The sequence below is a fragment of the Littorina saxatilis genome, linkage group LG12 (assembly GCF_037325665.1).
Source record: "Littorina saxatilis isolate snail1 linkage group LG12, US_GU_Lsax_2.0, whole genome shotgun sequence".
Classification (NCBI taxonomy): domain Eukaryota; kingdom Metazoa; phylum Mollusca; class Gastropoda; order Littorinimorpha; family Littorinidae; genus Littorina; species Littorina saxatilis.
Window position 1 is genome coordinate 19,833,101 of NC_090256.1, and position 20,561 is coordinate 19,853,661.

A 20,561-nucleotide genomic window follows, 5' to 3' on the forward strand; every position below is an offset into this window, starting at 1 on the left:
TTGATTTGGACAATTTAATTTTGATAATAATTTTTATACTTTTAATTTTCAGAGCTTGTTTTTAATCCAAATATAACATATTTATATGTTTTTGGAATCAGCAAATGATGGAGAATAAGATGAACGTAAATTTGGATCGTTTTATAAATTTTTATTTTTTTTTACAATTTTCAGATTTTTAATGACCAAAGTCATCAATTAATTTTTAAGCCACCAAGCTGAAATGCAATACCGAAGTCCGGGCTTTGTCGAAGATTACTTGACCAAAATTTCAACCAATTTGGTTGAAAAATGAGGGCGTGACAGTGCCGCCTCAACTTTCACGAAAAGCCGGATATGACGTCATCAAAGACATTTATCAAAAAAATGAAAAAAACGTTCGGGAATTTCATACCCAGGAACTCTCATGTCAAATTTCATAAAGATCGGTCCAGTAGTTTAGTCTGAATCGCTCTACACACACACACAGACAGACACACACACACACACGCACGCACATACACCACGCACGACCCTCGTTTCGATTCCCCCTCGATGTTAAAATATTTAGTCAAAACTTGACTAAATATAAAAAGGAGACACTGCTAATTCCACACTTTTCCTACGACCACAGTATTACCTGTATTGTTTGAAGACAAAACAAACTTTAACAAAAATATTTTTAACAAGATCGTAAAAAAAAGAGAAAGATAAGGAGGGAAAAGTGGGCCTTCATGCAGAGGGAGTTTACAGGGAAACAAGAGGAAATATCAATGGCAGCACTATGAAAAGAAAGTCTGAGAAAACCAGGCGTTAACACATAGGTTTCACTGTATTCCTCTTGCTCACTTGTTTTCAGTCCTCCAGTACATAACGGTTAAGATCCTGTTCCCTTCTTTTCATCCGACGTGCCATTGACCAGTTGCGTGCTGTGGGGATATAATTAAATCGACAAAGAAGTTTTGTTTTCTCACACGGCTGGTCTAGGACTCACCTAGACTTGTCTTGCGGAGAGGTTGTCTTTTTAACACTGATGTATTTACGAGTGAGAGTGTTTTCGGGGTTAAATTGACTTTTAGGGGGAAGGGCTCCTAATATGGACCACCTTTTGTTTTATGCTAATAACTAGCTTGTTTTCTTGTGAAGAAGTTTCATTTTGTGTTTGGTAGTCCTTCTCTCTTAAGTGAACCGTTAGGCCTAATCAGAGTGAAATAGCTTTGATAGACATTCAGCAAAAATTAAATACAGAAAAAATAACAAATGGTTCAAATATGCTTTAGATTTATCTGTTTCGGGTTGATGAGAGCATTATTTAAAGCACATCAGGAAACGAAAGAAGCATATCAAAAACAGAGTGAAAATAAGTGAAATTATCAACTTCCACAAAAAGAAGACAATTTGATATATATTTTTGAAAGCTCGAGGGCTAGTTATAGGTTATTTTCAGCAAGCTTCTTAATGAATTAATGAAATAGCCTTTAGCTTTTATTTTCTTCGATTTGTTGAAGGTGGTCCATATTAGGGGACTCACACATTCTTTGAGATTTTGCTATTATTTTTTGTTTGCAGTAGAAACTCGGGGTCAAAACTGCTCAAATGTAACAAATACGGTCTTAGCTGTCATATATATATAGCAATTTTTGTGTGATAAAAGCTTTGGCTGTGGACAGAAACGAGTCCGTTTTAGGCGTCAAATTTAGAGTGAACGCTGCCAAAAGTGAAAAAAAGATAAAAAGCCTAACGGTTTTGAGGTTTGTGTTTCTGCAACTCCTTTGACATGTGCAGGTTAGCCAGAGAGGGTGAATACAGCGAATGAAATTGTTTTTAGCGCTCTAGCGCCGTTAGTTTGTCAGATCAAGAGGTGGTCCATATTATGAGCCGGTCCATATTAGGAGCCCTTCCCCTACATAAACGTGTGAAAATGCGAAGAATGTATTGAGTGCCTAACTCTCTCACTTTTCCGAGTCTGCTCGATCGCCGTTCGTTTTGGGGGGCCACTTTATGGCCACTATCTTGAGAAGAGAGAGAGAGAGAGAGAGAGAGAGAGAGAGAGACAGAGAGAGACAGAGAGAGAGAGAGAGAGAGAGAGAGAGAGAGAGAGAGAGCGAGAGGGAGAGAGAGAGATGGACAGTGAATATGCATGTGTGTGTGGGTGTGTGTGTACCCGTACACGCGTACGTGTGAGCGCGCGCGCGCGTGTGTGTGTGTGTGTGTGTGTGTTTGTGTGTGTGTGTGTGTGAGAGAGAGAGAGAGAGAGAGAGAGAGAGAGAGAGAAAGAAAGAACGCGCAAGAAACAATATGACGTCATTAATCATCATAAAATTTCATTACACTGTATGTCACGTGCCGTCATTCCATTCTTTCCATAAGCTTACCATCCTGAAGAAGGCAGTGACGTGGCGAAATATTGATTATGATATAAACGTACCTAACCTGTTACTGCTGTGTTTTCTTTTTATTTAAATGCTAATACGTACGTATAAATCAAACTATTGAAGGAAGTGATGTTTGTTCGATGGATTTTTATTGCCATGTCTGTGTTGATCAACCAGCATGATTGGTGGTAGGCTAAGTGCGTGTCTTTCTCTTTTCAATTCCTAAAAGTATGCTTGAAGATCATTAACATGCGCATACTCGCGCGCGCGCACACACACACACACACACACACACACACACACGCGCACACGAACTTTCGCGCACGCACGTACGCACATGCACGCACGCGCACACATACACACGAGAGAGACGGACAGACAGACAGACTAAAATAATTCGACTCCAAGGTTGAGTTTTCACACAACAGTGTGCCTATTCTTAACGTCGGCAAGGGGAGAGAAAAACGTCTCGATGATTTACGCCCATGCCTTTACCCTTTTAATTATTGAGTATACTCGACCTAGGCCTATTTATGTCGGCGTGATCTCTCTCATGTAAACATTCACTGAGGGAATACACTTTCACAGATACTTGAGCAGTCAGAGTGACTTAAGGCCTAAGTCAACAGTAGGGGAAGGGCTCCTAATATGGACCACTTTTTGTTTCATGCTGATAACTTGCTTGTTTTCTTGCGAAGAAGTTTCATTTTGTGTTTGGTAGTCCTTCTCTCTTAGGTTAAAGGCACAGTAAGCCTCCCGTAAACCATCACAGATACGGTCAGGCTTTTACACACAGTACAAACACCCTTTCATTTAAACACTCACCGATTGAGAACATCCTAGGTGCCCTCCGTAAAGAGCGAACAATTTTCAAAGAATTTATTTTTGCGTGGTTTATCTTACCCCTGAGCCATCGTGAACCCGTGTGATCCAGTTTCCCTTTTTCACAATGTAGTCGTCAGTTAGTCATTTGAATGCGACTCGATGTGAGCTTATCTACAATAGCACGTTTTTATGCACGAAACAAACGGCTGTGGTTCACAAGAACTCTAGCGATGGCTTTTGACTGTTGAGAGGAACGGCGATATGCATAAACCGTCGTCTGCTACGACCCTTGCGTGACCCTGCTTCCGGGCTTTTCTTTTTTCAAACTTTCACAACTTCGAATTGTACTGATCTTGTCTTGATGAAAAAAGAATTCTTTTGTAGGAATGTTTGTGTAACAAGCTGTCAATTTATTATTTAGATTTTAAAAGTTAGGTCTAGCGCAAAAACGCACCACGGTCCAAAAACATTCTGATAATCATCGATCCACGGCTATGGCCAGTTTACATCGATAGAATGAGACCCGAAGGGAAGTAACTCATTTTTGACCTGAGTTCAGGATGGGTCCAAAAAGTGTTCGAGACAATCTGCAAAATTAATTCTTTAAAAATTGCTCGCTCTTTACGTAGGGCACCTAGGATGTTCCCGTTTGGTGAGCGTTCAAATGGAAGGGTGTTTGTACTGTGTGTAAAAGCCTGACAGTATCTGTGATGGTTTACGGGAGGCTTACTGTCCGGGCGTGATTTCCGGTATTGAATATTCATAACAGCCGTCCAGCACCAAAACGAGGCGCCATTGTTGTAGAGGACCAAGTCCACAAAAATAAATTCTTTGGAAATTTCTCACGCTCGACAGAAAGCAGCCAGGATGTTCCCGTTCGGTGAGCGTTCAAATGGAAGTATGCTTGTACTGTATGTAGACGCTCGGGGAGCTCTGTGATGGTTTACGGGAGGCTTACTGTGCCTTTAACCGTTAGGCCTAATTAGAGTGAAATAGCTTTAATAAATATTCAGCCAAAATTAAATACAGAAAAAATCACAAAGGGTCCATATTAGGAGCCCGGGCGCCTAATATGGACCAGTGCAGCGGCCTTCACGAATCACTGTAAAAAGCCCCCTATACTTCAAAATAACATGATTTTCTTCGATTTGTTGAAGGTGGTCCATATTAGGGGACTCACACATACTTTTGAGATTTTGCTATTAAGTTTTGTTTGCAGGAGAAACTCGGGGTCAAGACTGCTAAATTGTAACAAATACGGTCTTAGCTGTCATATAAAGCAATTTTTGTGTTATAAAAGCGTTGGCTGTGGACAGAAACGAGTCCATTTTAGGCGGCAAATTTAGAGTGAACCATGCCAAAAGTTAAAAAAAAGATAAAAAGCCTAACGGTTTTGAGGTTTGTGTTTCTGCAACTCTTTTGACAAGTGCAAGTTGTCCAGAGAGGGTGAATACAGCAAATAAAAAAAATTTGAGCGCTCTAGCGCCGTTAGTTTGACAGAACAGGAGGTGGTCCATATTAGGAGCCAGTCCATATTAGGAGCCCTTCCCCTACTAATTGTATAAAACGCCGCTGGAATAGTGTATTGTATTTCTAGACATAAAACCTTTGCGAACACCGCTAAAATTTCAAGTGCTTGCATACAATAGCCATTATCTCTTGTGCTGACTGTGGGCTAGCAGAAGGTTGTATAATGCGGGGGGAACTAGAGTAGTATGAGTTATTACCAATTCAGTGCCCCATATGGCTTTTTGACCAATCAGGACGGATTCTAGGTGACCCTCTAAATGTTATAACGTTCAGGCAGGGACCCTTTTTGTTTATCAAGCTAAAAACGAACAAGACAAAGTACAAATTTAAATCAGCAATATCAGTGTGATTTATTCTAAAGAATGACACTTCAAATGCTGTCAGATAATGCTCTCTTTATCTAAAAAAAAATACCGAAAAGCGAGTTTTGTCGGTGGGTGCTTTACGGAACAGCGAGGCACCGCCCATCCTCTGAGTGTGCAATGCCGATTCGCTCACCTGAAATCTAAATTATCAAAGTTCGGAAAATCAAGTGAAATTGGGTCACTCGCTTTACGTCAAAGGTATCTTTACGTCATTTCCCATCCGCCTGGAGTCGGTTCTAAATCTGTCGCTCTCTGTTCAACAAGAAAAAGCGAGGCAACCGAAACGCATGTTCAACATGGTTTGTTGTGTGTCAAACGCATTTGACCTGTGAATATTCATCACGTAAGGTGTGTTACTCTGATTGGCTGACCCAGGTCACGAGAATTCTTTGACTGACAGGCATAATCAGGTAGGAGCGCTCCAGTTCCCATTGCGGCTGTTCTGTCTAATTCGCGGGGTCGCTTCAAAATTTCTTTTGGTCGAATTAAACGGTAATAAAACCGTTATTTCTAATATGCTGACTGTTAGCAAATGATAACAGACATGTCTCACAAACGATATCAGCATTCGCCTAAAAGGCTCATGCTTGATATCTTTTTCCTCGACATGTCTGTTATCATTTGCTAACAGTCGGCATATTAGAAATAACTCATATTATTTCTAATATGCTGACTGTTAGCAAATGATAACAAGACATGTCGAGAAAAAAGATATCAAGCATGAGCCTTTTAGGCGAATGCTGATATCGTTTGTGAGACATGTCTGTTATCATTTGCTAACAGTCAGCATATTAGAAATAACGGTTTTATTACCGTTTAATTCGACCAAAAGAAATTTTGAAGCGACCCCGCGAATTAGACAGAACAGCCGCAATGGGAACTTGAGGGCTTCTACCTGATTATGCCTGTCAGTCAAAGAATTCTCGTGACCTGAGTCAGCCAATCAGAGTAACACACCTGACGTGATGAATATTCACAGGTCAAATGCCTTTGACACACAACAATCTCACAAGATAAACCATGTTGAACATGCGTTTCGGTTTCTTCGCTTTTTCTCGTTGAACAGAGAGCGACAGATTTAGAACCGACTCCAGACGGATGGGAAATGACGTAAAGATACATTTGATGAAAAGCGAGTGACACAATTTCACTTGATTTTTGAAAACTTTGATCACTTAGATTTCAAGTGAGCGGTCGGCATTGCACACTCAGACGATGGGCGGTGCCTTGCTGTTCCGTAACGCACCCACCGACAAAACTCGCTTTTCGGTATTTTTTAGATAAAGAGAGTATCATCTGACAGCATTTGAAGTGTCATTCTTTAGAATAAATCACGCTGATATTGTTGAATTACATTTTTACTTTGTTTTGTTAATTTTTAGCGTGCTAAACAAAACGTTATAACATTTAGAGGGTCACCTAGAATCCGTCCTGATTGGTCAAAAAGTCATATGGGGCATTGAATTGGTAATAAAAGTATATATCCATCAGAAATTCAAGCCTCGGAGAATAATGTGTGCTGGTAAAATCTTACTGCGGATATCATTGTGTGTAATTTGTGAATCAATGAGGATTAATGATAAAATGATGACAATAACACGGTAAAAATTGGAAATGGTTTACTATGATAGTTTACTTTTATAGAGTAACTCTTTGCATCAATCTCTCTCTTCTATAAGATTAGAAGGGGAACAAATCCAACAATAGGAAAGAAGTTATCTCTGTCTCTGTCTCTTTTTCTGTCTGTGTCTGTCTCTCTCTCCCTCCCCCTCTCTCGCTCTCTCTCTCCCTCTCTCTCTCCCTCTCTCTCTCTCTCTCCCTCCCCCCTTTCTCTCTCTTCCTCTCTCTTCCTCTCTCTCTCTCCCTCCCTCTCTCGGACAGACAGACAGACACACACACACACACACACACACACACACACACACACACACACACACACACACACTGAGAGAGAGAGGGGGGGCAGACAGTCAGAGAGACAGACAGGCAGAGACAGAGAGAGACAGGCGGGACAGGCAGACAGACAGGTTAGACAGACAGGCAGAGACAGAGAGAGACAGGCGGGACAGGCGGACAGACAGGTTAGACAGACAGGCATTCAAACAGGTAACTCACTCTACATCACCGTACAAAGGGGAATGCTTAGGATTAAAATAAAGTATAATTTATTGGTACTGACTGATGTATCAAGTTTGCAAAATGCGTTAATTGCTACATGTTCTGTTACAGGACATACGTGGCTCCAGTACATCGACCAAGATTTTTGCAATACGTAGAATAAGGTAAAGCGGCTCTTCTGGACATACATATGGCGCCCTTAAAACTCACGATCTGCTCTTGATACCATTTACTTAAAACTTGTAGCCAAGAATTCTACTAAAGACAAAAAGAGGGATTACTAAAAGTGAAAGATCCAATAAGACATCATTGATGACTTCTTTGACTTCCAATGGAAGTCAGATTGCTGAAACATATTGTGCTTAAGGAACGAAAAGCCTAGGAAAAATGACTGGGCTTTGGACATCTTCACTCCAACCATACATGTCTTACCATATTTACTTCAAAGCCCCTTGGAAAAAAGACAAGGCAAGACTTCAGTAACTATAACAGCTAATAAATCACTGGGGTTAAAATACTTTCACTCCCGCTATTTACAATGCCGAGCTGAATTTACTTGAAATCTTAGTGATGCCAACAGGACTGCATTAAAGGATTGATTTGAAGTCATCAGGCTATGGGTATTTTAGTACCCACCATTCACATTGTCGCGTCGGATTCACTTTTACGAGATCCAACTGAAAAGGAATCAAGACTGTGAAGTTACGAAAGTCATAAAACGTCTTCTATTCTGTGCGTATCTTCACACCAGCTTGGAAGTCACCGGACAGTGGTTACGTCCACACGCACCCTCTTCTAGTACCCACGACTCACCGTGTCGCGTCGGATTCACTTTAAAGAGATCCAACGGACTGGAAAGGAATCAATACTGTGAAGTAACAAAAGACTTTAGGGCGGGGATGTAGCTCAGTCGGTAGTGCGCTGGATTTGTATCCAGTTGGGCGCTGTCAGCGTGAGTTCGTCCCCACGTTCGGCGAGAGATTTATTTCTCAGAGTCAACTTTGTGTGCAGACTCTCCTCGGTGTCCGAACACCCCCGTGTGTACACGCAAGCACAAGACCAAGTGCGCACGAAAAAGATCCTGTAATCCATGTCAGAGTTCGGTGGGTTATAGAAACACGAAAATACCCAGCATGCTTCCTCCGAAAGCGGCGTATGGCTGCCTAAATGGCGGGGTAAAAACGGTCATATACGTAAAAGCCGTGGGAGTTTCAGCCCATGAACGAACAAACAAAAACAAAAAAAGACTTTAAAGTCTGCTTTGTTCAGATCATTTGTTAAGGCTGTGCGTGTCTTCACACTAGCTTTGAAGTGACCTGACAGTGGAAAGCTCAACACGCACCAATCAAGACTGTGAAGTAAGATAAAAAGACGTTTGTTAAGGCTGTGCGTATCTTGACACCAGCTTTGAAGTCACCTGACTGTGGATACCTCCACATGCATCAATCAAGGCTGTGAAGCAACAACAGATTTTAAAGTCTGATCTATTCAGATCATTGATTAGGCTCTCACACTAGCTTTGAAGTGACCTGACTTTGGCTACCGCAACACTTGCCCTTCACCATGTCTTGCTGGACGCTGTGGCAGCGCATGCCTCCCCGCTACCAGCTGACCATGCGAGATGCGCGAGACGCGGATGACCAGGACACGGCACAGGGTCCAGGGGCGACAGGTCCGCGCGCCGCGTCACGAGCGTCCAGCGCTTCTACCCGTAGTCCGCGACTCCGCACACCTCGAGGAGCTCGGCGTGTGGGCAGCGCCAGGGCAAGACTGAGCGGTGACGGACCCGTCATGACCACGAGTGGCGTTGTAAGGGAGGGTGCAGGGGGTCAGGACGAGGCGGAACCAGTAGCCAAGGGCGGTAGGGGCATCGCCCTCCTTCCGCGGAGCTCGCCCTACATCCACAATATGAAGAACACCATGAGAATCAACTCGGCTCGGAAGCAGATGAACGAGGGCACCTTTCCGCCCTCTCTTAACACCAACAACTCTTCTCCCACCCGCAGCAAAAAGATCCCCTCCACCTCCTCATCATCCACCACGGTGTCCTACACGCCCAAAGCCCGCGCCACCACCGCCCCGGCTTTCCCCATCACCAAACCCGCCAACACGAACGAGTATCACCGCATCACCAGCCCCAGGGCTCAGCAACACCCCGAGCCAGCAACGACTCAGCAGAATCCCAACAACACAACCAGCCTCAGGCGCCAGCAACAGCAACTGCACGCCAGCGGTCAGAACCAACAGAGAGGGTTCAGCGGCGGGAGGTCCCCCAGGCGTCCGTCCAGCGGATACACCTCAGGGGACACGAGGAGACTGCCGGTGAGGACCATCACTCCTTTCGGGGAGGCGACCGGACCCCCGTTCCGCGCTGAAGGGCAGAGTCCCGTGTTTCACGCACGGCAGGCTGGCTCTCACAGGGCCAGCAGGCAGCAACAAGACTGTGTCATAGGTGAGTGTTGAATAGGGAGTGGAGTTGATGGTGGATGTGGTTTGTTATTTTGCTATGTATGGGTTGGGGGGAGGGGGGTGTTTAATGTGGAACTGTTGATGTTTCAAGATGAGGATGTTGTTGTTTTTCTTGTTGATGTTGCTGCTGATGTTGTTGTTGTAGTTGTTGTTCTTGCTGTTGTTGTTGCTGAGCTGCTGTGCTGACGTTTGTTTGTTTTTATATTTAGTCAAGTTTTGACTAAATATTTTAACATCGAGGGGGAATCGAAACGAGGGTCGTGGTGTATGTGCGTGTGTCTGTCTGTGTGTGTGTGTGTGTGTAGAGCGATTCAGACTAAACTACTGGACCGATCTTTATGAAATTTGACATGAGAGTTCCTGGGTATGAAATCCCCGAACGTTTTTTTCATTTTTTTGATAAATGTCTTTGATGACGTCATATCCGGCTTTTCGTGAAAGTTGAGGCGGCACTGTCACGCCCTCATTTTTCAACCAAATTGGTTCAAATTTTGGTCAAGTAATCTTCGACGAAGCCCGGGGTTCGGTATTGCATTTCAGCTTGGTGGCTTAAAAATTAATTAATGACTTTGGTCATTAAAAATCTGAAAATTGTAAAAAAAAATAAAAATTTATAAAACGATCCAAATTTACGTTTATCTTATTCTCCATCATTTGCTGATTCCAAAAACATATAAATATGTTATATTTGGATTAAAAACAAGCTCTGAAAATTAAATATATAAAAATTATTATCAAAATTTTTTTTTTCGAAATCAATTCAAAAACACTTTCATCTTATTCCTTGTCGGTTCCTGATTCCAAAAATATATAGATATGATATGTTTGGATTAAAAACACGCTCAGAAAGTTAAAACGAAGAGAGGTACAGAAAAGCGTGCTATCCTTCTTAGCGCAACGAATACCCCGCTCTTCTTGTCAATTCCACGGGCACTGCCTTTGCCACGGGCGGTGGAGTGACGATGCTACGAGTATACGGTCTTGCTGCGTTGCGTTGCGTTCAGTTTCATTCTGTGAGTTCGACAGCTACTTGACTAAATATTGTATTTTCGCCTTACGCGACTTGTTTGTTTTCTTGTGTTACAACCATTTCGTAGCTCTCAGTTCCAAATTTATATAAGCTTCAACTCTGAATTCTACAAATTTAATGTATTCCTTTTCTTGCTTTATTTCTTTTCAATTCCAAATGTTTTTCACTACTTTCAACTTACCTTTCCCTACCGTCAGGGCAGTGTCAGGTTGCCGCCCTCTACGTAGACAGGGGTCGGGTGACGTTCTTCCGAAAGACCCGGCCTGACGTCACCCAGTCCGTCTACAACGCCATGAGCCCTTATGACGTCAGCAGGGATGACGGTAGCTACTTAGCGCACCTGCGAAAAGCTTACCTGAGCGGGGTGCGCGACCTACCCAAGATGACACGCAAAGAACCAGACCTGGAAAAACACAGCACGATCAGAGAACGCATGGACTATGATCGCAAGGTTCGGCAGCATTTTGGCTTTGTCATTTTTATTTGTGACTCCCCTGAGTTTGTTTGTTTGTTCGTTCATGGGCTGAAACTCCCACGGCTTTTACGTGTATGACCGTTTTTACCCCGCCATTTAGGCAGCCATACGCCGCTTTCGGAGGAAGCATGCTGAGTATTTTCGTGTTTCTATAACCCACCGAACTCTGACATGGATTACAAGATCTTTTTCGTGCGCACTTGGTCTTGTGCTTGCGTGTACACACGGGGGTGTTCGGACACCGAGGAGAGTCTGCACACAAAGTTGACTCTGAGAAATAAATCTCTCGCCGAACGTGGGGACGAACTCACGCTGACAGCGGCCAACTGGATACAAATCCAGCGCGCTACCGACTGAGCTACATCCCCGCCACTCCCCTGAGTAATCAGGAGAGTGTTAGGAATGAGCAGTGTAAGGTCGTCCAGCTAGCCGTACGTGCAATTTGTTGTTTGTATGTTGAGTGCCTTTCAAGATAATGTATAGACTATGACTGCAAAGTCGGCACAGTTTGTTGTTTGTTTGTTCGGTTTTCCTTCTTTTTTACTTGCTTGCTTGTGTGTTTGTTTGTTTGTTTGTTTGTTTGTTGTTCTGTTGTTCTTATCTGTGTGGATTTCATTTTGTGGAACTTTGACAGGGACCCGTGGGCAGGATTCGTTTTTGTTTTTGTGTTGTTGTTTTTTACTTTTCTTTCTCTGATTTTGTTTAAATACATTTCTATTTGAATGTCTTTTATTAGATTGATCACCACTGGACCATGACCACAGTTTGGTGATTGCACCCAAACATGGACACACCTGGTACCTGGGTAGCGCAACCCTTGTTGTAGCTGGATTTTGCATTGGGGGCAAACGACCCAACATTCCCAACAATGGAATGCTAAAGTAATGACAACGAAGAGAACCCGAAAACAAATTATCTGATTCAAAATTCTGTTTCTTCCTCAGGTGGGAAGGATCCTCGAGTACTACAACAGCGTGGACTTCTCCAGAGATCTCCACGGCCCTCGACCTCCAGACACGGCACGCTCCTCCCCCTCCCCGCCATTTCAGCGAGGATTCAGGACCACCACCTTCCGCAGACAAGCGGGAGGAGGAGGTGAAGGAGGACCAAGAAGCCAGGAAATCGTCGTCATTGACGGGGCAGAATCCCCGTCCCCCAGGAGTCCTCGAAGACCTCTCTCTGCTCGCGACTATTCGTCCCACTCGCGTGAGTCCGGGGGCTTCGTCAGGATCAACTCCAAGGCCAGGCTGCACGACCGCCACAACTTCTACCTGCGCACACCTGGAGGCGGGGAGGGAGAGGAGGAAGGGGACGGTGGAGACGAGGCGGCCGGGAGCTGTGCGTGCGAGATGTGCAGGCTGGAGATGGAGATGGCGCTCATGGCTCAGCTGCACAGGGACCTTGGGATCAGCGTGGACGCCGCCACTGCCGCTCAAATCAGGGCGTCGCTGGAAGCCGGGGAACCCACCACCGTGTTCCACAGCAACCACCAGCTCAACATCACCCGGGCTTCCATGGAAGGGGGTGAACCGATCGGTCTTCATCTCAACCACCATGAGCCGGGTTCTAAGGCCAGCAGCGGACAACCTCCAGCCAGCAAGGCGAGACAGAACGTCAAGATGACCACTAAAGTTCCTATGCCTCAGCAGCAGCAGCAATCAGGAAGTATGAGCGCCGTTGCCGACGAGGACCTCCCCTGTCCGACAAGACCCAACTCCGTCAGTGACACCAACAGGCGTCAAGGCAACTCTTCCGAGACCGCCCCGACTGCCAACAATAACCAAACCGTTATTTCCATACCAAAGTCATCCACGGACCAATGCTGCCCTGCAACTGGCGGAAGTGTGACCACATCTACGCAAACACCCCTGGTCAGCGAGCCCAGCAGCTTGACCGTCACTATGCCTATCATTGAAGACAACTCTGAATCTCAGTCTGTCGATCAGGACGTAATGATACAGCACAAGCTGAGCACTTCTGGCGGTCAAGCAGCACAACCGTCAACACCTGACAACGACACAAATGACGCACAGCCTGAACACGTGGACACTGCATCGGACAACGTGGACCTAAACGAGACCAAAACCTCAGACTCTTCTCCCGAAGAAGAACCAAAAGCGTCAAAAGACTTCGACAAGAACGATCAGAGCAAAGACACTGACAGTGAAAACACTGATGGCGGTGAAGACGGGAACTGTCCTCACTCTGAGCCAGAAGGGAACATTGTCTCGCTCGAAACACTAACACCCAGCCACCGTGAGGCTGGAACTGAGACTGAAACCGCTCGAAATTCTGAACCCGTGCTTGACGTCAAGGAGCCGATTCCTGAAGATGCTGAAACTGAAGTTATTAACACACAGCAACACTTGTCGGAAAAATCGACCCCCGAACTGGAAATCAATCAGGAAGGAGTCAGGACTGACGTTGAACTGAATGAAGACAGCGTTTTGCTTGAAGCATCAGCTGACACAACCAAAGGTGCTGCCACGGACACAAGGGATAAAACAAATATCAGGAAAAGTCAAACGATTCAGGCCACAGACAAAAATCCTGACAACGAAGACTTTAAAAATGAGCCAGATCATGCCAGTTTTCAAACAACACCAACAACCACAGTAGCAGAAACTGTGGCAGACGACAAAGAAAGACAAGCGGACACATCACTGGAAAGCAGGTTCGAAAATACAGCCACAGAACCTGCCATGAACGAGGGAACGGTTGATGGCGCTTCCGAAACCACCGACGCACAAGCGCCAGTGATCGTTGTCAGTCTAGCTTCCGACGCTGAACAAAACTCGTCAGACGAGGACGATAACACAAAATGACAATAATCACGTTTTAGAACTAACAAATATAGAGACAAGAGAGATTATTTATTAAAACGTTTAATCATAGACACAACAACAGATTAACAAGTAGTACGACCAAGTGCTATACGAAGTAAGCAAACAGTACCGAGACATTGTTGGAGTTTTGATCGCACATACACTGTACGCATTATTCCTCTTTGTCAAAAAGTTCGGTGACGTTGGCGTTTGATCTTGATCTTGACGAAGGACTGCTCAGGACTCTGATAAACAAAGGGAATTAAGTAAGCGCTCTTAATGCATACGACATGTGTAATAGAGTAAGTGAGATTTATTCGGAATGATTCTCCTGGCACCTGAGAGAATAACAAGCATTGAAATGAACAAGCGACTTTCATCCTCGTTTTACTCTGCTTATTATTATTTATAATTGCTCTGGACTCAGTTCATTTGCAAGGTTTGCCATCCCCACATGTTGTGGAGGAAACCTACTATTTCTATGTTATCAATATCTATATTAGGTTTCGTTCATGGTCTTCGATGCCAGTCAGCGAATGTCAAGCGTTTTGTTTATTAGTAGACATTTCTAACGGTTTTAAGACGATTGATTAATAAAAGATAATCAAGCTAACTAGTACCCAGATTGTGTATCTTGCGTGTGTACATGCGTGCGTACGTGTGTGTGTGTGTGTCACTGTGTGTGTGTGTGTGTGTGTGTGTGTGTGTGTGTGTCTGTCAGTGTGTGTGTGTGTGTGTGTGTGTGTGTGTGTGTGTGTGTGTTTCTGCCTGTCGGTCTGTCTGTAAAGCGCTTCGAGTTATGGGAAGCGCCATATACATTTTCTAATATTATTATTATTATTATTTGCCTCACTGTCTGTATGTATGCGTGCAACGCGAACGCATACCAATGCGTACATACTCTCGTACCCTCACATAATCGACACAATTGAGAAGAGTGAATTATTACAGTATTTATTGACGGCAACAGTCGGTATAGGCAACAATTGCCACATGCACAGTTACCATGTAAGTTTAACAATGCAGCACGTTTCAATACAACAATATTTGTGATGCTGCCCAATGATTTTTGGGCGGATCAAAATCAGCAGTTACGCACAGTACATCGATCATTAGGTACGCATACAGATGAACAACTAGTATAGGATCATGAATCCTACACTTTTGTCCATTGAAACTAATAAATGATTATCATGCATCTGGGAACGTCTTGCTGATTTAAAACTGAACCCTACCATATTTCGTTTAAAAAAAATTTCAGCATGCAAATCAACAAAATAAATCTGGATTGTAAATCTGTGTTCAATATACAAATCAACAAAGTAAATACGGATTATTAAACACTGTAATTAGTAATTAGTGTGCGTGCAAATTAACATAAATAATATGCACTGCAGATCTTTGTCCAAAACGCAAATGAAAAAACTGATTGTAATGCCCCGTGCATTTTTGTCCGGCAAGTCATTTCATGATTTTCTTCTGGTTGGTATAAAATTAGCAAAATGATTATACGTCGTACATTTTTACTGTCTACAATAAAAATGACCAAAGTCATTACAGAAGGTACATCTTCCGACTGATAAAGAAACATCTATACATCACACATCTTGTGGTAAAAGGAACAAATGAGACTATTCTGGTAGACATACTACTTCTTCTTCTTCTTCTTCTTCTTCGTTCATGGGCTTAGGCTCCCACGTTCACTCATGTTTTGAGCACGAGTAGAATTTTACGTGTATGACCGTTTTTACCCCGCCATTCAGGCAGCATACGCCGATTTCGGGGGAGGCATGCTGGGTATTTTCGTGTTACTATAACCCACCGAACTCTGACATGGATCACAGGATCTTTTCCGTGCGCACTTGGTCTTGTGCTTGCGTGTACACACGAAGGGGGTTAAGTCACTAGCAGGTCTGCACATAAGTTGACCTGGGAGATCGGAAAATCTCCATTCTTAAACCCACCAGGCGGCAGCGACTGGGATTCGAACTCACGACCTCCTGATTAGGAGGCCGACGTCTTACCACCACGCCACTGCGCCCGTCTGGTAGACATACGAATAAGCAGATGATTATGCAACGAATTCGTTATTTCTTTTTCGATGGTCTGCATATGAACAAACGTTCCCAAGCATTGTACATATTTTGTCTGATTTTCCACAGCTTTGACACTAAACAAATAAGCTTGCATCGTACATTATTGACTGTCATTCAAATGAAAATTAGTCTTTACATCTGTACAGGAACATTCACCAAATATAGCCATCCGACATTGTCTCTTCGGCCAACGTTTCAATCCTACATAGACACACACACACACACACACACACACACACACACACACACACACACACACACACACACACACACACACACACACACATAAAACAATAAAGTCGCACAAATGCTTCAAAACCCCTGAATTATTGACTCTGAAATATAAGCGCATGTCAGTTTATTGCCATCAGTCTCAGCAAACAGCTGTTGTAACAACCCGTCGAATAAAAAAATCAGGTCCCTCAGGTCCGCGCTGCCGCACCTACCATCCCGAGTAAGCCATCATGTAAACCATGGCAGATCTGACCAGGTTTTTAAACAGGGCCGAATCAAGCGTCCTTGCACGTGTTTATGCACGCTCGCACCAACGCACGCACACACACAAACACACACAACAACTCTCTCTCTCCCTCTCTTGCACACACACACACACACAAATCTCTTTTTTTAAGACAAGAAAACAATTACTTTCACGAACCCAACACATTTTATCAGCAATGTCATTTCCTAGTGACAAATCGGACAACCGCAACCACCAGATATTGTTGGACAACATCACCATCTCAGAACCTAAAACTTCACACATGAAAAAGTATGTTGCACACAACCACGGTTGCACTATGCAAGGTCACGGCTTTTCCTGGAGTTGCTAATTGCCTGCTTTAATTGCCATCTGTGAAAAATTAGGTCGGTTGCATTGCTTCGAGCGTCTTACAGTCACACCAACCAGCTTCCTTTGATTCAAGCGTTTCACATTGACTATGTACAACCTTTTTTCAATATTCGTTTGCGTAATCCTGGGTCTCTCACAGTCACTACTTGACTTATTCCTGTAGACTCCCTGTGGAGCATAGGGCCGCCACAGTCACTACTACCTGTTTGCACTGTCTCTAGTATACTACACACACAGCGATTGTTTGCACTGTCTCTAGTATACTACACACACAGCGATTGTTTGCACTGTCTCTAGTATACTACACACACAGCGATTGTTTGCACTGTCTCTAGTATACTACACACACAGCGATTGTTTGCACTGTCTCTAGTATACTACACACACAGCGATTGTTTGCACTGTCTCTAGTATACTACACACACAGCGATTGTTTGCACTGTCTCTAGTATACTACACACACAGCGATTGTTTGCACTGTCTCTAGTATGCTACACACACAGCGATTGTTTGCACTGTCTCTAGTATACTACACACACAGCGATTGTTTGCACTGTCTCTAGTATACTACACACACAGCGATTGTTTGCACTGTCTCTAGTATACTACACACACAGCGATTGTTTGCACTGTCTCTAGTATACTACACACACAGCGATTGTTTGCACTGTCTCTAGTATACTACACACACAGCGATTGTTTGCACTGTCTCTAGTATACTACACACACAGCGATTGTTTGCACTGTCTCTAGTATACTACACACACAGCGATTGTTTGCACTGTCTCTAGTATACTACACACACAGCGATTGTTTGCACTGTCTCTAGTATACTACACACACAGCGATTGTTTGCACTGTCTCAGTATATTCGTGCACTACCACTCCGCGCTGCGATAACCACTCACCGGAGGCTTTGCACCCCCCCCCCCCCCCCCCCCCCCCAGTGTTCTGTACCTGTAACAGCCTATAGCAGGCTGGCCAGGTCCCAGTGGCTGCCCGTGAACAAGCTCCTCTCACTACCACGAGAATGTCTCAACCATTCTGCACCGTCTCCCCAGTCAGAATTACTCTGTCTCTCCGCGATTACCACTGACTGGAGGGCATATGACACCCTGTGTTCTGTGTCTATAGCAGCCTATAGTTGGCTGACCAGCTCCTAGTGATTGCTCATGAACAACCCCCTTGTACGAACACCAGAATCTCTCAACATTCATGCACTCGTCATCCCCAGTCAAAATTACTGTCTCTGCGATTACCACAGACTGGAAGGCTTCAAACTCCCAGTGTTCCGTGTCTGTAGCAGCCTATAGTTGGCTGACCAGCTCCCAGTGATTGCTCGTGAACAACCTCCTTGTACGAACACCATAATCTCACAACCTTCATGCACTCCTTTTTTTTTTAGTCAAAATTACTGTGTCTCCGCGATAACCACTGACTGGAGGGCATATGACACCCCGTGTTCTGTGTCTGTAGCAGCCTATAGTTGGCTGACCAGCTCCCAGTGATTGCTCGTGAACAACCCCCTTGTACGTACACCAGAATCTCACAACCTTCATGCACTCGTCTTTTTAGTCAAAATTACTGTGTCTCCGCGATAATGCACTGACTGGAGGGCATAGGACACCCCGTGTTCTGTGTCTATAGCAACCTATAGTTGGTGACCAGCTCCCAGTGACTGCCTGCGTGTGAACAACCTCCTTATACGAACACCAGAATCGCTCAATCTTCATGCAATCGCCTCCCCAGTCAGAATTACGGTGTCTCCGCGATTACCACTGACTGTAGGACTGGGTGGCCGAGTGGTAACGCACTTGCGCTCGGAAGCGAGAGGTTGCGAGTTCGACCCTGGGTCAGGGCGTTAGCAATTTTCTCCCCCCTTTCCTAACCTAGGTGGTGGGTTCAAGTGCTAGTCTTTCGGATGAGACGAGGTCCCTTCGTGTACACTACATTGGGGTGTGCACGTTAAAGATCCCACGATTGACAAAAGGGTCTTTCCTGGCAAAATTGTATAGGCATAGATAAAAATGTCCACCAAAATACCCGTGTGACTTGAAATAATAGGCCGTGAAAAGTAGAGAATGCGCCGAAATGGCTGCTATCTGCTGGCCGATGTGAATGCGTGATGTATTGTGTAAAAAAAATTCCATCTCACACGGCATAAATAAATCCCTGCGCCTTGAATATGTGCGCGATATAAATTGCATTAAAAAACATTTTAAAAAAATATTTTAAAAATTAAATAAATCCCTGCGCTTAGAATCCCCACGGAATACGCGCGATATAAGCCTCATATTGATTGATTGATTAACTGGCGGGCTTACAACCCCGACCTTCATGCAATCGCCTCCCCAGTCAGAATTACTGTGTCTCCGCGATTACCACTGACTGGCGGGCTTACAACCCCGACCTTCCTGCACTCTTTTCCCTGGTCAAAGTTGCTGACTGGATGGCCTGCGACCTCCCGTGTTCTGTGCCTGCAGTAGCCTGTAGTAGGCCCCCTCCCTGCTGACCAACTCCGAGTGGCTACCCATCTCCTGCACGCGGCCTTCACTGATGACGGCGATGCGGTCAGCGTTCTGCACAGTGCTGAGGCGGTGGGCGATGACGATGCACGTGCGACCCTCGCGAGCCTTGTCCAGCGCGTCCTGCACCACCTGATGGTCAAGGCAAGAAGACAAAAATGTTTATTTTCTAAACAAACAAACAAAAAACAAAACAGCAATTCAAAAACAGATAGACTGCCAACCTTCCAAAATCCAGAGTTAGAAAAATCAAGAATGTTATTTTTACAAACAAACAAGCAGAAAATCAGACACACATAGACTGCCTACCTTCCAAAATCCAGAATAAAAAAACTACTAAAAATGTTGGTTAGTATTTGGAAAAATTAAATGTCGACAAAACAAGACATCCCCCCCCCCTTAATTAATCTTGTATTGTCAAAAAAAAAACACGTTTAATAAACATAACCTTCCTTACTTTTTGAAACAAATAAAAACACGTTTGAGTGGGGGTTGCGGTGTGGCGGAGGGAAGAGGTAAACTACTTAAATAAAAAGAAATAAACAAAATTGTCAATACAACAAGAAGAGTGAACCGCCGATCAACTCCCGTTCACAGTGGTAGGGTGCAATTTCCAAAAGAAGCACTATTGTACGGCATTGTTTTTGTCATCGTTCGTATGTCTGTCCGTCCATACAGAATAACACCGGCACGGTTGGCCTAGTAGTAAGGCGTCCGCCCCGTGATCGGGAGGTCGTGGGTTCGAACCCCGGCCGGGTCATACCTAAGACTTTAAAATTGGCAATCTAGTGGCTGCTCCGCCTGACGTCTGGCATTATGGGGTTAGTGCTAGGACTGGTTGGTCCGGTGTCAGAATAATGTGACTTGGGAGAGACATGAAGCCAGTGCTGCGACTTCTGTCTTGTGTGGCGCACGTTATATGTCAAAGTAGCACCGCCCTGATATGGCCCTTCGTGGTCGGCTGGGCGTTAAGCAAACAAACAAACAAACATAAATACAGAATAACACTGCTTGTTCCTATCAGACACTAAGGTAAGTCAAAAAAGAAAGTAAGACTCGTTATGGTAAATAAGGATTCCATACATGTGGAGTACAC

The 20,561-nt window shown here is 44.3% G+C and overlaps 2 protein-coding genes across 2 annotated transcripts in view; one reads left to right on the top strand and one right to left on the bottom strand.

Moving 5' to 3' along the window:
* LOC138981447 (mucin-4-like) overlaps positions 1-14,625 on the top strand; it is an 18,183-nt gene extending 3,558 nt beyond the window's left edge. The window contains exons 2-4 of the mRNA XM_070354363.1: positions 7,304-9,644; positions 10,889-11,142; positions 12,111-14,625. Coding sequence (XP_070210464.1) covers positions 8,756-9,644; positions 10,889-11,142; positions 12,111-13,991 — 3,024 coding nt within the window. The 5' untranslated portion in view covers positions 7,304-8,755 and the 3' untranslated portion in view covers positions 13,992-14,625. The remainder of the gene's footprint in view (positions 1-7,303; positions 9,645-10,888; positions 11,143-12,110) is intronic.
* A 304-nt stretch (positions 14,626-14,929) lies between these two features.
* LOC138981448 (ATP-dependent translocase ABCB1-like) overlaps positions 14,930-20,561 on the bottom strand; it is a 60,257-nt gene continuing 54,625 nt past the window's right edge. Inside the window, exon 26 of the mRNA XM_070354364.1 lies at positions 14,930-19,597. Coding sequence (XP_070210465.1) covers positions 19,373-19,597 — 225 coding nt within the window. The 3' untranslated portion in view covers positions 14,930-19,372. The remainder of the gene's footprint in view (positions 19,598-20,561) is intronic.